This window comes from Gossypium arboreum, chromosome 8 (genome assembly GCF_025698485.1).
Source record: "Gossypium arboreum isolate Shixiya-1 chromosome 8, ASM2569848v2, whole genome shotgun sequence".
Classification (NCBI taxonomy): Eukaryota; Viridiplantae; Streptophyta; class Magnoliopsida; order Malvales; family Malvaceae; genus Gossypium; species Gossypium arboreum.
In genome coordinates this window covers 97,508,309-97,528,004 of record NC_069077.1, presented here as the reverse complement: position 1 = coordinate 97,528,004, position 19,696 = coordinate 97,508,309, and the positions used below count along the sequence as shown (strand labels likewise).

Here is a 19,696-nt window from a genome sequence, read left to right as displayed (position 1 = left end):
TAGTCTTAGAACAGACTAAACCATAGCTCTGATACCAATAAAATGTAACACCTTTGACCCGTATCCATCGCCGGATTGGGGTTATGAGGCATACCGATCGAAATCATCATTCCAGACATTTATATATTCATACAAGTCAAACTCATTTATAAATATAATTAATTTACATTTCAGAACGTACATTGATTTGCACATTGTATACACAAGTTATAACAAATTTCAACGTATTTCCTACTACATAAAATACATTAATACACACGACATTAATTTTTTTTATCAACATGGTCAAACATACTTCTAATACCACTTATGTAATTATGCGTATAACCACCTAATCACATAAACATTCTTATAACTTGATAAGCCATATTATACATCTTAAAATCACTTACATATGCGGCTTAGGTCATGGTCAATACGAACTTGCATGCTTTGCACTTGGATACAAGTTAAAACATCCATATAGCAATAACCATGCATTTCCATATACTTTATTTTTAGCATTAATCATTAGAGATTATACATACCTATTTTTAGTCACTAGATCACACGCATTTAGCCATAGTAAAATAAACCATTTTATGAACACACTCTACTAAAAAGTACACTCATTATATATGCTAATTAATATATTTAAAATTTCATATTCAATAATAAAGTAATAGTCAACATTCGGTCATTTTTAATTATAGTTCACTTATTGTTATTCAAGGCCAAACTTTAATAGCAAATTCATGGTAACCATGTTTTGAGCATACAATCATATTTCGACTAGGTTTATCAGTAATCATGCATTAAACGATATTCTATGAATACATATTTTTAATATAATATTAAGCATAACTGAACTGACACTATAATTGTCATCATTAACAAACCACCACTCAAATACATCTATTTTCCATTTAACAAGCTTACTTAAAGCTATTTATAATATTCATGTCATTAACCAATTATTGGTAAATATATCCAAGACCCAAATCTCACAAATCATAGGGAAAACATAATAAAATATCTCCAACTAAGCATAATAACCCAAATTCACATACATACTTTATCTTAACATGAACCACATCCAAATCAACCAAACATACATTTGTATATTTTATGACCAATTCATTCATACCACATCCAAAGTTATTAACCAGCTTCAACGCACAAAACACATACTATATATATACCACTCATCCATGGCACATAACATTATAACTAAAATGAACTTAAACCACAATCAAACATAACCGGATTCAAGCAAAGAAATTAAGCCATTTTCGCATGGCTATAAAAATACAAATCAAATAAACCAAATCGAGACTAGCTTATACATGCCACATTACCAAGACTTCAAAACATTTATTTACCAAACCAAAAACTGGATAGTTGATACGATCTCCCATGAATTCCAACCCGAGCAGGTCTTCGTGACTCTATAAACATAGGAAAAATACACAGAGTTAGCTTTTAAAGCTTAATAAGCTGTAAGCAGATAAATAACTTAATAATAATATCAATTGAATTTCCAAACCAATTCATATTATTATAATCACGTTTAAAATTTCAAACTTATAATTTCATATAATACATATACTTTCATTTTGCCAAGTACACATACAATCAGCATCAAAATATTATTCAAAACTCAAAGCCACAATATCTTTATTTAACCGGTTATACTTAGACCCATAAACTAATATTCATGGATCATTTCATAATTATTCTTATTTTATTCTTAAAACTGTACATAACCACTTATATAAGTTTGCACATAAGTCACAAATATGATGTCACTATACATAACTTTTGGACGAATGTACTATATCTATTATCATGGTAACATTCAAATTTCAAAACCATAGTACCATTATCTATTCGAATATATATACACACATTCGTAAGCATATGTTCTTGAAATAAACTTTAATATTCTATTCTTATACCGTTCATGTAGCTGAATATACATATGTCTATACCAAGGTACCATACACTATTAAAACCATATTATCAACGCATAAAACTAAACCTTTAAACACTTGTTTACATATACTCATGTGTCAAACCTTTATGCCACATAATTACACTTAACTTATAACCGAATATACTTCACAATTACTCACAAATTCAAACTAACATCATACATATGTTTGTACCACATATCAAATAATTACTGGTCAAAATTACACATGTTCAAGTATCATCTCAAAGATTTTCACAATATACATTTCAAGGCCGAACACACTTGCATATTCATACACATTCTTTATTTACCTCATAAGTCATTTGTAACAACCATTAAGTACTTACTTACCTTATTACAAGTAGGTAATAACCTAATTCATACCTGGTCATTCAGCTCATTCTACATGTAAGCTCACAACTTATCATTACCCGTTGAACCATTCGGAATTGGGTAGGATACTCAGATTATCACATATATCGTACAATGCCAATGCCCTAGACGTGGTCTTACATGTAATCACATATCGATGCTACTGTCCTAGACAGGGTCTTACTCGTACACATATAACGGAATCATATATCGATGCCAACGTGTTAAACTTGGTCTTACTCACACACATATATCGATGCCATGGTCTTACTCGCACATCACATATCGGAATCCTATGTTATGGCATATGTATCCTAGCTATTCCTAAGGCTCATACGGGGCTTTCAGACGTCGTAACTTGGTTGAATCAAACTTGTAAACTTAATTTCCAAGCATATACACATTCGGTCATTAGGTATATAAAATCTTAAAATTCGGTTCAGCATATAAAACTTATATATATATGTATATACAAAATTAACAACATTTATTTGCTTATAAACTTACCTCGGACGATGTAAAACAGAACAGGGCAGCTAGTCGACGACTTTCGTTTTTCCCCGATCCAAATCCGAATTCTTTGGTTCTTGATCTAAACATATTCAAATTAAGCTCATTCAAATATATTTTCATTCAATTTGGTCTAAAAACACATAAGTGGGCAAATTACCATTTTACCCCTAACATTTATAATTTTTACAATTTAGTCCCTATTGCACAAAACACAAAATATGTAAAATTTCCCTATACCCATGTTGGGTTGAATTTTACCCATACTTATACAAGTCCATATATTTCATTTCTTTCACATTTTAGTCCCTCAAATTATTATTTTTGCAATTTAGTCCTAATTACTCAAAATCACCAAAAACTCCAATACAAAATATGTTAATCTAAAGTATATCTTCCATATTTCATCATCAAACAACAAAAATCACAAGCTCTCAAAAATGGCATAACTCAAAATATTCATCAAAATAAAAAATTCAAGGATGGGTTTTGTAGTACTCAAAGCAACAATCTCAAGAACGTAAAAATTATCAAAAATTGAGTAAGAACAAACCTTGAATCAAGCTTGAAAGGATGGCCGAACCTAGCTTTCTCTATTTCTTTTTCTTTTCTTTTTGTTTCGGTCAAGAACATAATATAACACAAATATGGCTTTATTTTATGTTATATTATAACTTATGATATAATTTTACTTAATTACAAATTTAACCTTTGTTTAAACATTTTATTATCACTTATTTTATGTCCATTGCCGTCCACCAAAATTAATAATGGTTTAATTGCATTATAAATGCCTCCACTAATAAAAACAACAACAATTAAGCACTTTCACCTTTAACCACCAAATTTTTATTTTACGCGATTAAGCCCTTTTATTTAATCAGACACCTAAACGACAAAATTAAATCACGAAAATTTCACAGATATAAATTCACACAAAATAAACACAAAAAATAATTTTTAAATATTTTTCTTACTCGGATTCGTGGTCATGAAATTACCATTTTGATTAGGGTCTAAATCGGGTTGTTACAACGGTTGCCTTTGAGCAATTGAAGAGGGCTCTTTGTACAGCTCTAGTTTTAGTTTTACCCAACATCCAACTGAAATTTTGTGTTGATAAGGATGCATCTGGGTTTGGAATAGGGGCTGTTCTTCAACAACAAGGTCGACCGATTGCTTATTTTGGTAAAGGTTTGGGCGCTTGACATCAAGCTTTATCAATTTATGATAAGGAGATGATGGTTGCTTTGTTAGCAGTATAGAAGTGGCACTCATACTTAATAGGAATGCACTTTAAAATTCAGAACGATCACCAGAGTTTAAGGTTTTTGGGTGAGCAAGTTGCTGTTACACCCTTCCAACAAAAGTAGGTCATAAAGATGCTGGGCTATGACTATGAGATGGTCTATAGGAGGGGGTCTAAATAATGTTGTAGCAGATGCTTTATCCAGGATTCAAACCTTAAAAGAAGGGCAACTCTTACAAGTCACTAGTAGTTCTATCAGCTCCCATCTGCTAACACAAGTCCAAGCTTCCTATCAAGCTGAACCAAAGGTGTAAAAAATCTGTATTGAGGTTCAACAGTAACTAGACGAACACCCAAAATATATATGGGATGGCAAATTCCTTCGACGAAAAGGCAAAATTGTAGTGGGGGAATGTGAGTAATCTTAAGCAGGAGCTATTTCAACACTTCCATACTAGTACTTTGGGGGGTCATTCAGGGATCCAGGCAACTAGAAAGAGGATGCACAGCCATATATACCGGAAGGGATTATCGAAAGATGTTAAGAAATGGGTAGGGGAATGTTTGGTTTGCTAAAAAAATAAGTATAAAACTGTGGCCTCTTCAGGATTACTATAACCCTTGCCTTTACCTGAGAAGGCATGGTCTTCCATTTATATGGACTTCATTAAAGGTTTTCCTTGTTCCAATAGTAAGAATGTGATTTTGGTGGTTGTAGATCGCTTAATAATATATGGACATTCCATCAGCTTAGCTCATCCTTTCACTGCTGTTACTATAGCTAAACTGTTCATGGAACATGTCTATAGGTTGCATAGATTACCCGATTCCATTGTGTTTGACAGGGACAAGATGTTTGTCAGCAACTTTTGGCAGGACCTTTTTCACATAGTGGGCACCAAACTTCATCTTTCCATCACTTACCATCTCGAGACAGATGGAAAAATAGAGATGTTAAACCGATGCTTTGAGAGTTATTTGTGTTGTATGACTGGAGAACGACCTCAAGATTGGAATAGTTGGCTTCTGTTGGCTGAATGGTGGTACAACACCAGTTTTCATACTTCCATTAAAACCACCCCGTATTAGGCCTTATATAGCCTGATTTTACCTCATCACATACCCTATTTGCTAGTGTTTCAATGGTGGCCAAGGTAGATTGAAGTTTACAGCAATAAGAAGCTACCAGGAAAATGTTGATATTTCATCTCAAAAGAGCCCAAGACCGAATGCGTCAACAGGCTAATAAACACCAAACATAGAGAATTTTCAAGGTAGGAGATTGGGTGTATTTAAAGTTGCAACCTTGTCAACAATTTTTAGTAAGAAGAGTGATAAATCAGAAACTTGCTCCTAAGTTTTTTGGTCCATTCCTAGTTGAAAGTCGAGTGGGAAGGGTAGCCTACAAATTGCAACTACCTCTAGGTTCAAAAATTTATCCTGTTTTTCACGTGTCACACCTCAAAATACATGTGGGAACAACATATATTTAGGCCACTCTTCCTTTAGTTGACGAACATGGAGTATAGTCAAAGGAACATGTTAAGATTTTGGACAGACGAATGGTGAAACGTGGGAATGAGGCCATAACGGAAGTGTTGGTAGAGTGGGAAAATTCGCTTCCTAAATATGCTACCTGAGAGTCCCTGTAACAATTGAAGTAAGTTTTTCCTAATATGAATCTTTGAGGACAAGGAACATTTAGAGCGAAGGGTATTTGATACGAGCTAAAATTTTTAGTGGCAAAAGAGTAATTTCAATGAACTTAAATGAAACAGGGCGTTTTATCCAAATAAGTTTGTTATTTTTGTTACTATTGTCACAACTTCCTTTTTTGTCGTTTTTCTTTATTTTCTCTATAAACCAGGTTATATGACTGCAATACAGGGCATGAAATATGCAGTAGAAAACAACTATTGGTTCTTTTCTTTCTTATTCTCTTGCCTCTTTCCATTCTATTGTTCTTTTCCTATTTTCTAGGTTGTTTCTTATCACATTTAGAGAAAGGAAGAGAGGGGGTTTAGGGCTCTACTTTAGGTGGTTTTAGACAGTGTTTCATCATCAGAGTGAAGCAGTGACGACACAACAAGAAGCTAGGGCTAGAACTGAAGGGAAAAGAGGAGGAAAGAGGGAAAAAAAAGAGGAAGGAGGGAAGAGTGCACATTTTGTAGAGAAAAGAATAGGTAACAACGCCGGAGAAGTGATGGCGGTGAAATAGGGTGCTACGAGTTTTTGTGGAAAAAAATAAGAAGAAGAAGAATAGGAAAAAAATAAGATAGAAAAAGAAAGAAAGAAAAATAAGGAAAAATAAAGAGAGAAAAGAAAAAAAAAGAAAAAATATTTTAAAACATAAAAAACACATGATTTTATTGTATTAAGAAATACCCATGTGGATGCCAAGCCAAATTTTAATAGCTCCGTTAGTATTTCCATTGAAAATAGACTAATTTGACGAATAAAGAAGCAGAAAAAAATTAAAGAGCTGTTTTGATGTTTTAAAGAAATGTTAAGGGTAAAAAATGTTATTATGCCATTTTAGTTTGGGGTTCTTAATTAATTAAGCATGTATTTGATTCAAATTAAGCAAGATAAACTCGAAAATTTGGGCCAAAAAATCTTTGGTCACCATAGCCTAACTCAGCATGGGGAAGGACAACTAAGTTTCTAATTACCCTCAATTGAGTTATTTGTCACCATTAGCTAAGAATACCTTCTCAGTCACATATTCACTACCGATTACCACCTAAGTCACCTTCTCAGTCTCTTCCTAAACATACATATACTCTCTTGATCTCACCGCTTGGCACAAGTTATACTCGATAGGATACCCTCTCAATCTCACCTATCTTGATATTCTATTAGGGATGTCACTCCCTAATATACTTAGAATTCTTGAATAAACATTCAATTTTAGATAAATAATTACTTAATTAATAAATCATATCTACAACAAAAACATGTCAGATATGAAATAAGCACAATATTTATTCTTATATTCGTACAAATGTTCATTGTTCAGAGAAACAAAATATAAATGAAGAAATTGCTCGTTGATAATTAATTGAGGCATGGTGCTGGAGCAATCCCCGCTCGCAATAGTCTTCACATCGGAATAGGAAAAATACTGACTAAGTGAACATAAATAAATTACAAAGAAAAGCAAATAAAACTATTTAATTGTCTAGCTATCAACAACCTCCTCCATGATAAGATTATAATAGTGTATATATAGGCAAAAGTTAGGGAAACATTAAGGTAATTTATTCCTAAAATACCTCTGATTTAATAACCAAATTTCAGCTTTAAAATTCTGATCACGCGACCACTCAACAATTTTTCACAATGATGCCACAACATCATGACATCAACCCTGTTTTCAGCATTTGATGTTTTGAAGTTTAGTGTCGTGACGCCAAATGTTGATGTCGCGACACGACCATTGTTCCTTACATACTTAAGCTCAAATTGATGCCCTACACACTCAAATACCCATTAGTCATTCCCAAGGCTCGATTTGGCCTTATAGGACATCAAAACACTAAAAACTATGTAAAAATACTTATTTTACCGAAATTAAACCTAAGCAAATACAAACCAAAACCGAAATAAAAACATATAAAAACATAGGAAAATAAGTTCACTAGGTGTCAAAAAGACCTTAATTTACCACAACGAATTGTGGCAGATCAAAGTTGTTGCAGATAAATGTTAGTTTTGTTTATTGAATAAATGTCAGTAGAGTTTCGAACAGTTGAAAGCTATGTTAACAAAAGTTTCAAAATTGAGTTTGAGACAACATAGATGGTTAGAGTTATTGAAATATTACCATCCGAGTAAAATTTGATATAATGACAGATTTGTTGAGTTAGAAATCTCTAAAAGCTATGAATATTCATCTGATTTGAGAATTTAATGGTTTTATTGTTATTGAACTGAAAGTTAATTTACTTTCTTAGAAAATTCGAGATTTTCAAAGAAATGATCTGAATTTGTTATCTAAATGGGAGCAAATTCAGAATGACTAGATTGTTGATTTTAGTGTTAGTAGTAATGATAGTTTGTATTTTCGAAATCGAATTTGTGTACCGAACAATTTTGAGTTTAAAAGAGAAATTTTATAGGAAGCTATAGCAACATTTATTCAATATATTTTGGAGGCAACAAAATGTATAATGACTTGAAACAAAGTTACTAGTAGTCGGGAATGAAATGAGAAATATTTGAGTTTGTATCGAGATATTTGTATGTCCGCAAGTAAAATTCGAGCATCAGGTTTTGTTAGGTTTACTACAGCTTATTATGATTCCTAAGTGGAAATGGGAACGTGATACGATGGACTTGTATCAGGACTTCCATTAACTCCGAAAAGAAGATTCAATCTGGGTAATTGTGGATAGGTGGATGAAGTCAACTCATTTATTCCAGTCATGATTGATTACTCACTTAAGAAAATTAACTGAACTATATGTTGTTAAGATTGTCAACTTGTACAATGTGCCATTGTTTATTTTTTTTATCGGGATCTAAGATTGTTTTAAAATCTGTTTTAGATCGTTAGAAATTGTTTGTGGATTGGAGAAGAAAAGATGTAAAGTTTAGACTGGTGATAGAGTATTTCCAAAAGTCTCCCCGTGGGACTAAGCGTTACATTTTAGTAGAAAAGGAAACCTTAGTCAAGGAAACCTTAGTCTGAGATTTGTTTGGCAAAATGAAATTATCAAGAGAATTAGTTTGGTGACTTACAGACTAGAATTTCTTTTAGAGCTCAAAAAGATTCATTAAGTTTTCTACGTTCCGATGTTACGATGATATAGATCAGATTTCTCTTACGTGATTACTTTTGACGAGATAGAAATACAACCTGACTTGTTATATTCAGAAGAACCAGTCAAAATTTTAGCTTTGGAAATAAAAGAACTACGAAACTAATGAGTACCATTAGTGAAAATATTGTGAAATCGACATGGTATAGAAAGAGCTACTTGAGAAATGGAAAATTTAATGAGATCACAGTATTCAAACCTATTTTCAAGTAAAGATTTCGAGGATGAAATTTCCTTAGAGGGAGAGTTGTAACAATCCGTTTTTAAGTGGTGCCAGAAATAGTAGTTCGGGACCACAACTCCAATGAGGGAGTCCGTAAATAATATTATTTAATATTATGAGTTAAATATAATGTTATTTTGAATTTGATTTGATAAATTTTATTAATTGATCAGTTAGTCAAAGTACGATTGGTTCGTATAGAAAGTTAATAGTTTTAGAAAATGATGTATCGGAACCTCGTTTTCATAAATTGAGCTCATAAATATTTTTATTAAATATTTATAGATTGGTCCTGAAATTTTGGTGATCTGATAGTTAATTAAAGAAAAAGGACTAAATCGTAAAAATTGTAGAAGTTAATTATTATTGATTTTTATTAGTTAAGTGGCTTAAATAGTAAATGTGGGAGGACTTATTATGGCATTTAGACAATAATATGATAGCTTGGACAGTTAGTGCACTTGATTAAATTGATTTTTATATTATTTTATAACTAAATTAAATTATATGTTATAATTAAAATAAAGAAAAAGTATCATCCACTATCTTTTCTTCTTCCTCCAATCGAAAATAATAAGAAACCATAAGAACCCATAACACCTCCCTCTATACTCAGGCCAGGTTCTTTTTTTTTTTTTTTGTACAGATTTCCTTCACATGCTTGTAGCATCCACACGACAAATAAACTGTAGGCAGGTATTGATATTCGATTCTTTGAATTGTACCATTAATTAGTACCTGAGATAGCAATGGCCTATCCAAATTAACATAAATCACTGTCGAAACCATTTTTTTGAATAAAGGGCGTCGACTTATTTTTAAAAAACGAAAATAGAGTCGCCACTAATCTTTTTTATTTAGGTGTGATCGGATCACCTATAAATTTGGTCGTTTTAATAAAATATTTTGATTTATTAAAACAAATGATTTTGGTCTAAAATTGAGAAAACGAGTTCGGGAGTCAATTACGTGCGAGGAAGGATTAGCACCCTTGTCACGCCCAAAATTGGTACCTAATTGATTAATTAACGTCTTAATGTCAAAAGTTGAAAACATTTTAAAAGAAATTTTAAAATACTATCCCTTTTTATGAACGTTAATAAAAACAAGCTTGAATTAAGTGAGACGAACATCAAGGGCCTACTTATCTCGATGGAACAAAATGTCATATCCCGTAAGTTAGGATGCAACTTTTGAATTCTCGGGAACGAGTTTGCCTTTGATTTTATTGAAACTTCGTGTTTTTTGAAATCTAAAGGATATTTGGCTATTTAGGCTTAACGAGAAAATCAAAACCCTGTAAGTTAGGGTACAATTTCTCGAATTTCCCAAAACACAAAATAGTGCCTTATTTTGAAAATTTATCTTCTTCTTTTTTTTTTAATAATAGTGAGTACAATATTTAACAATGTGCATTTATTTTGTTTGGAATAAAACGAAGCGATCTATATTGAATTAAAATGTTGGAGCTTAATGTACGATATGATTTAAACTAGATAAAACAAAGACATGGAATAATACCACACGAATACAATATTATACAAGAGGATGACAATAATATGAAAATACGAATGAACAATTAAAAACACAATAGAAAAAATCACACAACACATATTATTTAGATACCAACAATAATAATCAAATGAATGAAATAAATAACACAAAGCCATTTAAAATAAATAATGAGACAATTTTAAATAAGTAATACATAAAAATAAGTTTAAAATAGATACTATAAAAAACAATTTAAAGGGAATAGAATAATACAATCTAAAATAATTAATACACATAATAATTTAAAATAAAATAATACAACTTAAAATGAATAGTATATATAACAATTTAAAAGAAAACATAGAAAGTCAAAATAAATAATATGTGAAAAATAAATTTAAAGTAAATAATATATAAAAATATATAAAACAATTTAATATAAGTAATATATGAAATGATAAAAGGTTTACAATAAATAATAAAAGAATTTAAAATAGTTTACATATAAAATAGTATAATGAATGACATATAAAAACTTAAAATAGATAATATATAAAATGGTTTAACATAAATAACGATAAAAATATTTAGAATAAATAATATGAAAAATAAATTTGAAATAAATAATATATAAAAATATTTAAATAGAAAATATGTATATGACTAATCCAAAATAAATAATATATAAAAGTTTAAAGTATATAAATAATTTCAAAATAAATAAGGTATAATAGTTTGAAATAAATAATATAGGTAGAATTCAAAATGAGTAATAGTTTAAATATATAATATGTAAAAAAATGATTTGAAATAAATAATATAGAAACTTAAAATGAATGATAATAACAGTTTTTAATAAAAAACAAAATGAAAAATAAATAAATAAATCAATTAAACAGACCAAGCATTAGGTTGAAATAGAATTAAAATTTAGGGTATAAATTATAAAAAAATAAAAGCTGCCAGGGACTATATTTGAGTGAGCGCAAAAGAACAGGGATCGAAAGAGAAAATGTCCCAGGCTCTTTATGCTCAACATTTTGTTCTAGGGCCAAAATGAAATGATGCGAAAATTTCAGGGTAAAATTAAAAGTCAAAAAGAATAAAATAGGGCCTAATCGAATGGTGATGCAAAAACGAGGGACCAAAATCACAAATAGCCCAATTGGGCCTTAAAAACACGCGGATCCCCTTTAAATCGGGTTGGGTCGCACGGGTCTAAACCTTATATGGTGCCTTTTTAGGGCCACTGAAACAGGCCCTAAACGGCGCCGTTTCACATGTTACCAAAAGCCAAATTTTCCCTTCCTTTTTTCATTCTACCCTTTACCCTTTTCTTTTAATTTTCAAAACCCTCACATGCTCTCACTCCCCTCTTCTCCTCGACGGTTGGGGTCCTTCGGAGGTCTACCCTATCGCCGCCATGGCCAGTGGCCGACGTCTCAAAAAATGGGCTTCTTTAGCCCCATTTTGGAGCACCCCTGAAGGCCACGCTACCGAGATCCGCAAACGCCGTATAGGAGAGGCTCTCGGCCCCTCTTTGGACCCGATTTCAGCAAAAAGGAGGGTTCTCCGACATCGCAACCGCGAGAGATCCTAGGTGAGTTTTTTATTTCTTTAGTTATTTTTTGTTTAAAATAGATTTATAATAAAAATAAAAGATAATAAAAAAAGAAAAATAGAAAAGAACGAAAGGAAAACGAGATATGGAAATAGAAATCAACCTTTTCTCTTGTGTATTGCTTTTTGATTGCTTAATATTCATAAAAAAACGACAGAGAAATCGATGTGGCTCTTATAGCCGAAATCACAACCCTTTGTTTCTGTTTTTTTTGTTTTTTGCTATTTACTTCTCTGTTGCTCGCGTGCTCTCTCTCTGTTGTTGCATTTGATTTTGTTGCAGGTGTTATATGATGCATGGAGGAGATGGCGTGCGGCGTGCGACGAAGCGGCGCGTGTGGTGGCCCTGCTGGTGAGGAGTAGTGGTTGAAAGTTGGGGCTAGGGTTAGGGTTTCTAAATGTTTAAACATTCTGGGCCACTTGGGCCTTCAAATTTTGGGTTGTTTAGTTTAATATGTAATGGGTTTTAGTTAGGAATTGGTTTACGTAATTTGGGTTTGATATTGGGCCATTTTATTTGGGGTTATAAATTTGTAAGTGGACTGTTAATAAATATTTGGATTTTTACTTATTGTTTGGGTTTTATTGTTTTATTGATCTGGGCCAAAATTGGCCATTACAACCACCATATGCGCAAATTTTCCTTGAGCTCGGTTATCAATATTGAAATCTAGCTTAGCGACTTTTCCTACCGTCTCTCCAATCTCCTATAAAATTTTTCATTTCTACATGTATCTCGAAAGCCCTAGGAAACGGATCCACGACATAACCACACTAGGGAACGATTGTGCAGGATCAAATTCTATGGACCATGGTTGCATGGTCAAGTATTTTCCGTAGATGATCCAAGGAACCTGGGAGAAAACTCTCTCAAAATCCTCAGAATTTTGGAACTTAGCCAAAAAATAGTCGTTCTCGATGTCCATCATTTGAAAAGGCTTAGATGGCTTCCAAAGAGAATACACTTTGTTTTGAAGCGCAACATACCCAAAGTTTTGACCTAAAAGATTAATTAGCATGATGTTAGCCACGTCCTTGATTAAGAATTGATTAACTTTATCAAAGAAAATAATCGAGGGAATGCCATTGACAAAAGACCTCGTGATATCCCCTTCTGCAAAAACAAAGTCATCTTCCTCATCCAATTCTATTCCAAAGATCTCCCTCCTCTAATCATAATCAATTCCCAACAATTTCTATTTTCATGATAATGTTGGAACCAATTTTAAGTCTACCACCATGAAACATCACCCTTCCTTTTTTTTACCTTCTTTTTTTTTTTCTTCTTTCTATGCGAATTTTAAAAATGCTTTTTTTTATTTTTGTTAGTTATATTTAAAGTGGGTCTCATTTTAGAATTAAGTTTTAAATATAATTTTCTTTCTATTATTAATGATGTATTATTACATTAATTACAAATACCAAATCATTAAACATTTTGAATAACTCCTCTATAGACTTTTTCATATTTGCATTATTAATCTCTAATAATCTATTTTGAATTGTAATTTACTACTAACAAATTTATAACTAAGCAGATTAATTATCATAATAATAGATCGTGAATATGTTTATTACTTATAATGTCAACAATTCATTTCATATTAAACTTTATTTGCTACCTCTATCTTTGAAAGCAGTTAAAGATTCATTTTAAGTACATTAATGCCAATATGCAACAATAAATACATTGAAACATATCTACTTTTTAATGTTAATGTAAAAGGTAATTAAAAAATTCTTTAATAGTGATTACGAAAATTAAGGTAAAATGAGAAATAAAATCACAACAATTAAGGAATAATTTATATAAAATAAAATCGATGCACCTGTCTTCCTTCAATTTTATGTATGTATAAAAGCATATAAATAGATTCAAAAGATGATGAAACACAACAAAAAATATAAATTAAACCACTAACAGTGTAAGGTATTTTAACCTTATTTTCCTATTTTAAATATTTTTTCATTTTTACTTAATATCTTTTAATGTGATTTTAAATAATTTGTTTTAACATAATTTATTCTACAATTTTTATATTAAAATCATGAAAGGGAATCATTTAAAGATTTGAAGAATGGATATGATAACTTTGCATCATTTGTTTTAACATTATTTATTCTCTAATTTTTTGACATTAAGATCATGGAAGGAATCCATTCACTATCAATTTGAAGAATGAATTTGATGAGAGAATAATCGAACAACTGTAGTGCGAGATTTACATGCACAAGACATTGTACAATGAGCAATTTAAATTCAATAAAAAATTTAAAGAGCACAAAAATATTATGGAGATTTATCAAAAGATTTCATTGATTCAATCAATCGATGGGTTGAAAAACATATAATATTTTATACAGCATTTAGGATATATTATTTTATATTATTTGTGAAAATATATAAATAATTTTAATATATTATAATTATTACATACAACTAATTCGTGTGTCACACGTGATAAGAAATTAGTTAGAAATATAAAGAGGAAAAACATAAATTGGTTACGCAATTTGAATCCAAATCCTACACATGTAGAATCTGTATAATTCTATTGTATAAGATGTAATTTAAACTTAATTTACTCATCTTATTGCAGCCTCCTCCCATACAATTATTTAAATTAAACTCTCCAATTAAAAATTTCCCTAGACCAAACTAATAAGTAAGTTTGTTTACAAACATAAAAACACATGAATGTTACTCGTAAATGAACAAATTGAGCTTCCTAATTAGCATACTAAAAGCAGTAAACAAGTCTCACCCCCATTTACTCCTTACATGGCTTCACCCCCAATTACTCCTTGACATGAGATCAAAAGAGATCTTCATATAAACTTTTTGATCTCAGTATCTATTTAAAGATAGGTAAATTATAGTAGAACTCCTTAAAATATTTTATTCTTGTTTTGACCGATATTTTCATCAGTTATATTTTTCATTGATTGAATATCTTCATCAATAATTCCGAAAATATGTAAAAAAAAATCTTTTTAATCTTGTTAAAATATACTAACAAAATAGTTAAATTATAATTGCAATTAAATGTGCAAAACAATATTTAATCTTGCTATTATTTTAATTTTAATCGAGATTGTTGATTAACTCTTAACTCGGTTAGCGTCAGTTTTATTGTTAGAGTAGAAGAATATAGGTTCGAGCGCACTAAAGTATATTTATTTTTTTATTTAAAGACAAAAAAAAATTCTATCTATCCTAGGAATTATATAAAAAAGAAAAAGAAACCGAGACTATATAGTATGAACAATTAAAGCAGTTTCCCGTTCATCTTGGATCACTATAAATCAAGATTCTCACCGGGACTGTGAGTATTGAGCAGCATGCTTCCAGGGTCAATAGCACTTTCTTTTAGATCCAAGCATTGGATGGGTCGGTGAGTATAAGCGCAAGAAAAGGATCGATGTTTGCCATGTTCTTGCAAATTGCATTTCCACCTAATTACCAAAACTTGGGCTACATACAGGACTCCAACAAAAATTGCGTAGCTAACGTTAGGCTCAAATCCACCTAAGGAACTTTCTATTCTTAATTTGACTCATATACAATGCAGGTAAGTACATTGTTTTGCTTTATTTATTATTATATATTTATTGTGATAGAGTAACAAATTTGAATACACTTTTAGTGGTTGATAATGTAGTCGACACATACTATAAGAGAAAGCATTAGATTTGCGTACCCATTGGCCCCGCCCCTGATTTAGATTTGTAACTCATTCCTCTCTCTAGTGGGTTAAAGACACACATAGTTGAACCTTCACAGCTGTTCAAATCCAGGATACTGGAATTCTTTTTCCTAACTTCTAACAAAAATGAAAATATTACCCTTAACTTTATTAAACAAATTCCATGCTCACAATCAAGTTATACATGAAATTTCAGTTTTCATTGTTTGGATTTTAATTATAAATCATTTGATGCAGTGCCAGTAGATAAATTTAGTGTACCATCGGTAAATAATAATATGACACCTCATCATTAAATAAAATAAAAAATAGTGGAGAACTTATAAATAAATATTAATAACTTTATTTAAACATAATTAAATTATAAATAAATCCTAAAAGCTTGAGATCTTAAATCTAAGAGTTATTAATGTTTATTTATAATTGTTACGATGAATGTTTAAATAAAATTATTAGTATTTATTTACAAGTTGTTCATATTTTTATTTAATTTAATAATAATTTGTTGTGTTGTTATTCATTGTAAAACCTATAAAGGAGTATCCTCTAATTAAAATTAGATTAGGATTATTTGTGTCAATTGTAACTTCAAATAGACTCGGTTTCAGTTTTTCAATATTGTGAGATAAGTCGAAAGGAAAGAAGGGTAAATTTCATGCTTCCCATGCCTTTTTCCTGAAAATATTCAAGCTTTCTTCTCTCAATCACGTTCTTAGACCATTAAGGGGATGAAAAGTCAAATTTGTTAGTCCAAATAGCACGAAACTCACAACTACTACATCCGTTGTATCTAAAGAAAACACTTTATTGAATCTCGCACCCCCTCTCTCTCTTAAACCCTGTCTAAAGAAGCCAATTAACTCCATAATATCAAATTACAATATGAAGCCTTCATCAAAACCATCAGAAGGGAAGCGATTCATTCTCTCATCTCTCACTTTCATCTTCTTCCTCTGTGCATTAGCTTCCATCAACGAAATCAGATTCGAGAGCTTGTTTAAGCTTGGAAGATGTGCTCTTTCCAACGCCCCTCTGCCTCTCAACTCATCTTCAGAAATGTCCACACTTGTACCCAATTCCTCATCCGATGACATTCGGATTTTGATCGGAATCCTCACACTTCCCGATCAGTACCATCGCCGCCATTTCCTTCGTCTCATATATGGTACGCAGACTCCGGTGGGGGCACAAGTGGACGTGAAGTTCGTGTTTTGTAACCTCACAAAAGAAGACCAGAAGGTATTGGTTGCACTTGAGATAATGCGATACGATGATATCATAATCCTCAACTGTAAAGAAAATATGAACAAGGGCAAGACTTACACATTCTTTTCGAGCTTGCCGGAGATATTTAACTCCTCGGATAGGCCTTACCCTCCTTACCATTACGTGATGAAAGGAGACGATGATACATACTTGAGGTTAGACAAGTTGGTGGAGTCACTAAGGCCATTACCAAGAGAAGACTTGTATTACGGGTACGTAATCCCATGCCCCAGCATGGACCCTTTTGTTCATTACATGTCTGGGATGGGATATTTGGTATCATGGGACATAGCTGAGTGGATTAGAGACTCGGAGATTCCTAAAAATCATTTGGAAGGACCGGAGGATAAGGTTTTTGGAGAGTGGCTACGAGATGGGCATCGGGCTAAAAACAGGTTCAACGCTAAGTGGTCAATGTACAATTATCCTGAGCCGCCCACAAGGTGCACGCATGACCTATGGCCCGACACCATCGCTGTGCATTTGTTGAAGAATCAGGAGAAGTGGATTCATACCTTGAAGTATTTCAATGTTACCACCAATTTGAAACCTTCTAAATTATATCACATACCCTAGAACTTCTTTATTATTCTTTCATTTCTCTGATTCTAAGTCCACCCACACACAAAATTTTGATTTTGTTCATTCATTCTTCAGGTTCAAATAAAGTCTATCGAGCTTTGGTTGAATTAATGCCACTTGTGTAAAAATTAACTAAAAAGGGTTTATGCATCAAGTTGGGTTATGTTTTGGGTACTTCCTTCTTCTTAAGTAAAAGTTGTCGAAACTATTTTTTTTAAAAAAGGGGTCGACTTTTATTTTAAAAACGAAAATAGAGTCGCCATCAATCTTTTTTTTTAGGTGTGATCGGATCACCTCGTAATTTGATTGTTTTAATAAAATATTTTGATTTACTAAAACAACGAGTTTTGGTCTACAAAATTCAGAAAATGGGTTTAGGAGTCAGTTACACACGAGGAATGATTAGCACCCTCGTAACGTCCATGATTGGTACCTAATTGATTAATAAATGTCTTAATGCCGAAAGTTGAGAATTTTGAAGAGATTTTAAAATACGATCCTTTGTTAGAATATCGCTTAATTGAAAACTTTTTGAGAAAAGGGCATATTTCACGTTTATCGAGGAAAATAGAATTACGTCCCGTAAGTTAGGATACAACATCTTAAATCCCCGAAATGAGAATAAACGCTAAAAAATTATTTGGTTTTGAAAGACATTTGATTATCTCGGTTTTAGAGAAAAACCATATTTGTAAGTTAGAACATGGTTTTTCGTAATTCCCGAGAACATTTAGAATTCACATTTTAAAAGTTTTTTTATTTAGATTTATCGAGAAAATCAAAACCCCGTAAGTTAAGGAACGACTTTTCAAATTTCCAAAATACGAAATATCATTTTTTTTTTTAAATTTATGCGATTATGTGAAAACGAATACAATGTTGGGAACACCAGTTTTTTATTTATTCAAGACATAGAGGATAATAAATATTAAAAAACGATTTATGGCATGATCGTAATAATAATAAACGTGAAAGTAAAAAGAAATATGTGACAAAGAAAAATAAAATAGTGGTAATGATAAAAAAATAGTAAAATTTGGCGCAATAAGGATTATAAACAATTATGTTTTTGAAAGAACATAAAAATAATAATAGATAAACAAATAACTAAATAATGGATGAAATGGAATAATAAAAACATGTACACATAGAAATGTAAAAAGAATATGCCAAAAAAAGGGGCCAAGAACAAATAAATACATAATTAGAAACTACTATAAATGCGATTGAAAATCGAAATGAAATAAATGTCGAAACCATTTTTAAATCGAATTTTGAAAAATGAGGATCGACTTTAAAAACAAAAACGGGAGTCGCCACCAACCTTTTTAGGTGTGATTGGATCACCTTTAAAACATTTTGTTTTAAAATCATTAGTTTTTGGTCTACGAAATAAAAGAAAGGGTTCGGGAGTCGGTTACGTTCGAGGAAGGATTAGCACCTTCGTAACGCCCAAAAATTGGTACCTAATTAATTATCAAATGTCTTTGAGGTCGGAAAAAAATTTTAAGATGCAATCCTCTTTAAAATATTTTGATTTTTGAAAATTGAGATTCACTTGTATCAAAATATTGACACTAAATTATCCTTTTTTTTTTTGAAATCCCTATCTCGAAACGACAAAACACCACATCCAATAAGTTAGGACACAACGCTTTGAAATTCCAAGATAGTTGCTTGTATTTTGAAAATCTAAAAAATTTTAGAAGGGTACTTGACTATTCGAACTCAACGAGAGAAGTTGCAACCCAATAAGTTAGGGCACTACTTTTCTCGAAGTTTTCAAACATCAAGTATTGCCTTTTTATTTTTTTGAAAACTTTGAAGTCTCGTTTTTTAAAACTGACGCATAAAGGAGCATGGATGACATACAATATGGCATATTATCATAATAGG

The 19,696-nt window shown here is 31.3% G+C and overlaps 1 protein-coding gene and 1 long non-coding RNA gene across 2 annotated transcripts; one reads left to right on the top strand and one right to left on the bottom strand.

The window, feature by feature from the left end:
• Positions 1-1,362: 1,362 nt before the first annotated feature.
• On the bottom strand, positions 1,363-3,472 carry LOC128296498 (uncharacterized). The gene is made up of 3 exons (XR_008287104.1): positions 3,390-3,472; positions 2,834-2,918; positions 1,363-1,427 (listed from the first exon to the last, which is right to left on the bottom strand). It is a non-coding gene; the product is annotated as an uncharacterized LOC128296498 (long non-coding RNA).
• Positions 3,473-16,594: 13,122 nt separating this feature from the next.
• On the top strand, positions 16,595-17,963 carry LOC108469213 (hydroxyproline O-galactosyltransferase GALT3). The gene has a single exon (XM_017770107.2). It carries the CDS (start codon positions 16,835-16,837, stop codon positions 17,792-17,794), a length of 960 nt encoding a protein of 319 aa, XP_017625596.1. The 5' UTR covers positions 16,595-16,834; the 3' UTR covers positions 17,795-17,963.
• Positions 17,964-19,696: the final 1,733 nt, after the last annotated feature.

Coding starts and splice junctions, on each gene's coding strand:
- LOC108469213 (XM_017770107.2), top strand. CDS start 16,835: ATGAAGCCTTCATCAAAACCATCAGAAGGGAAGCGATTCATTCTCTCA.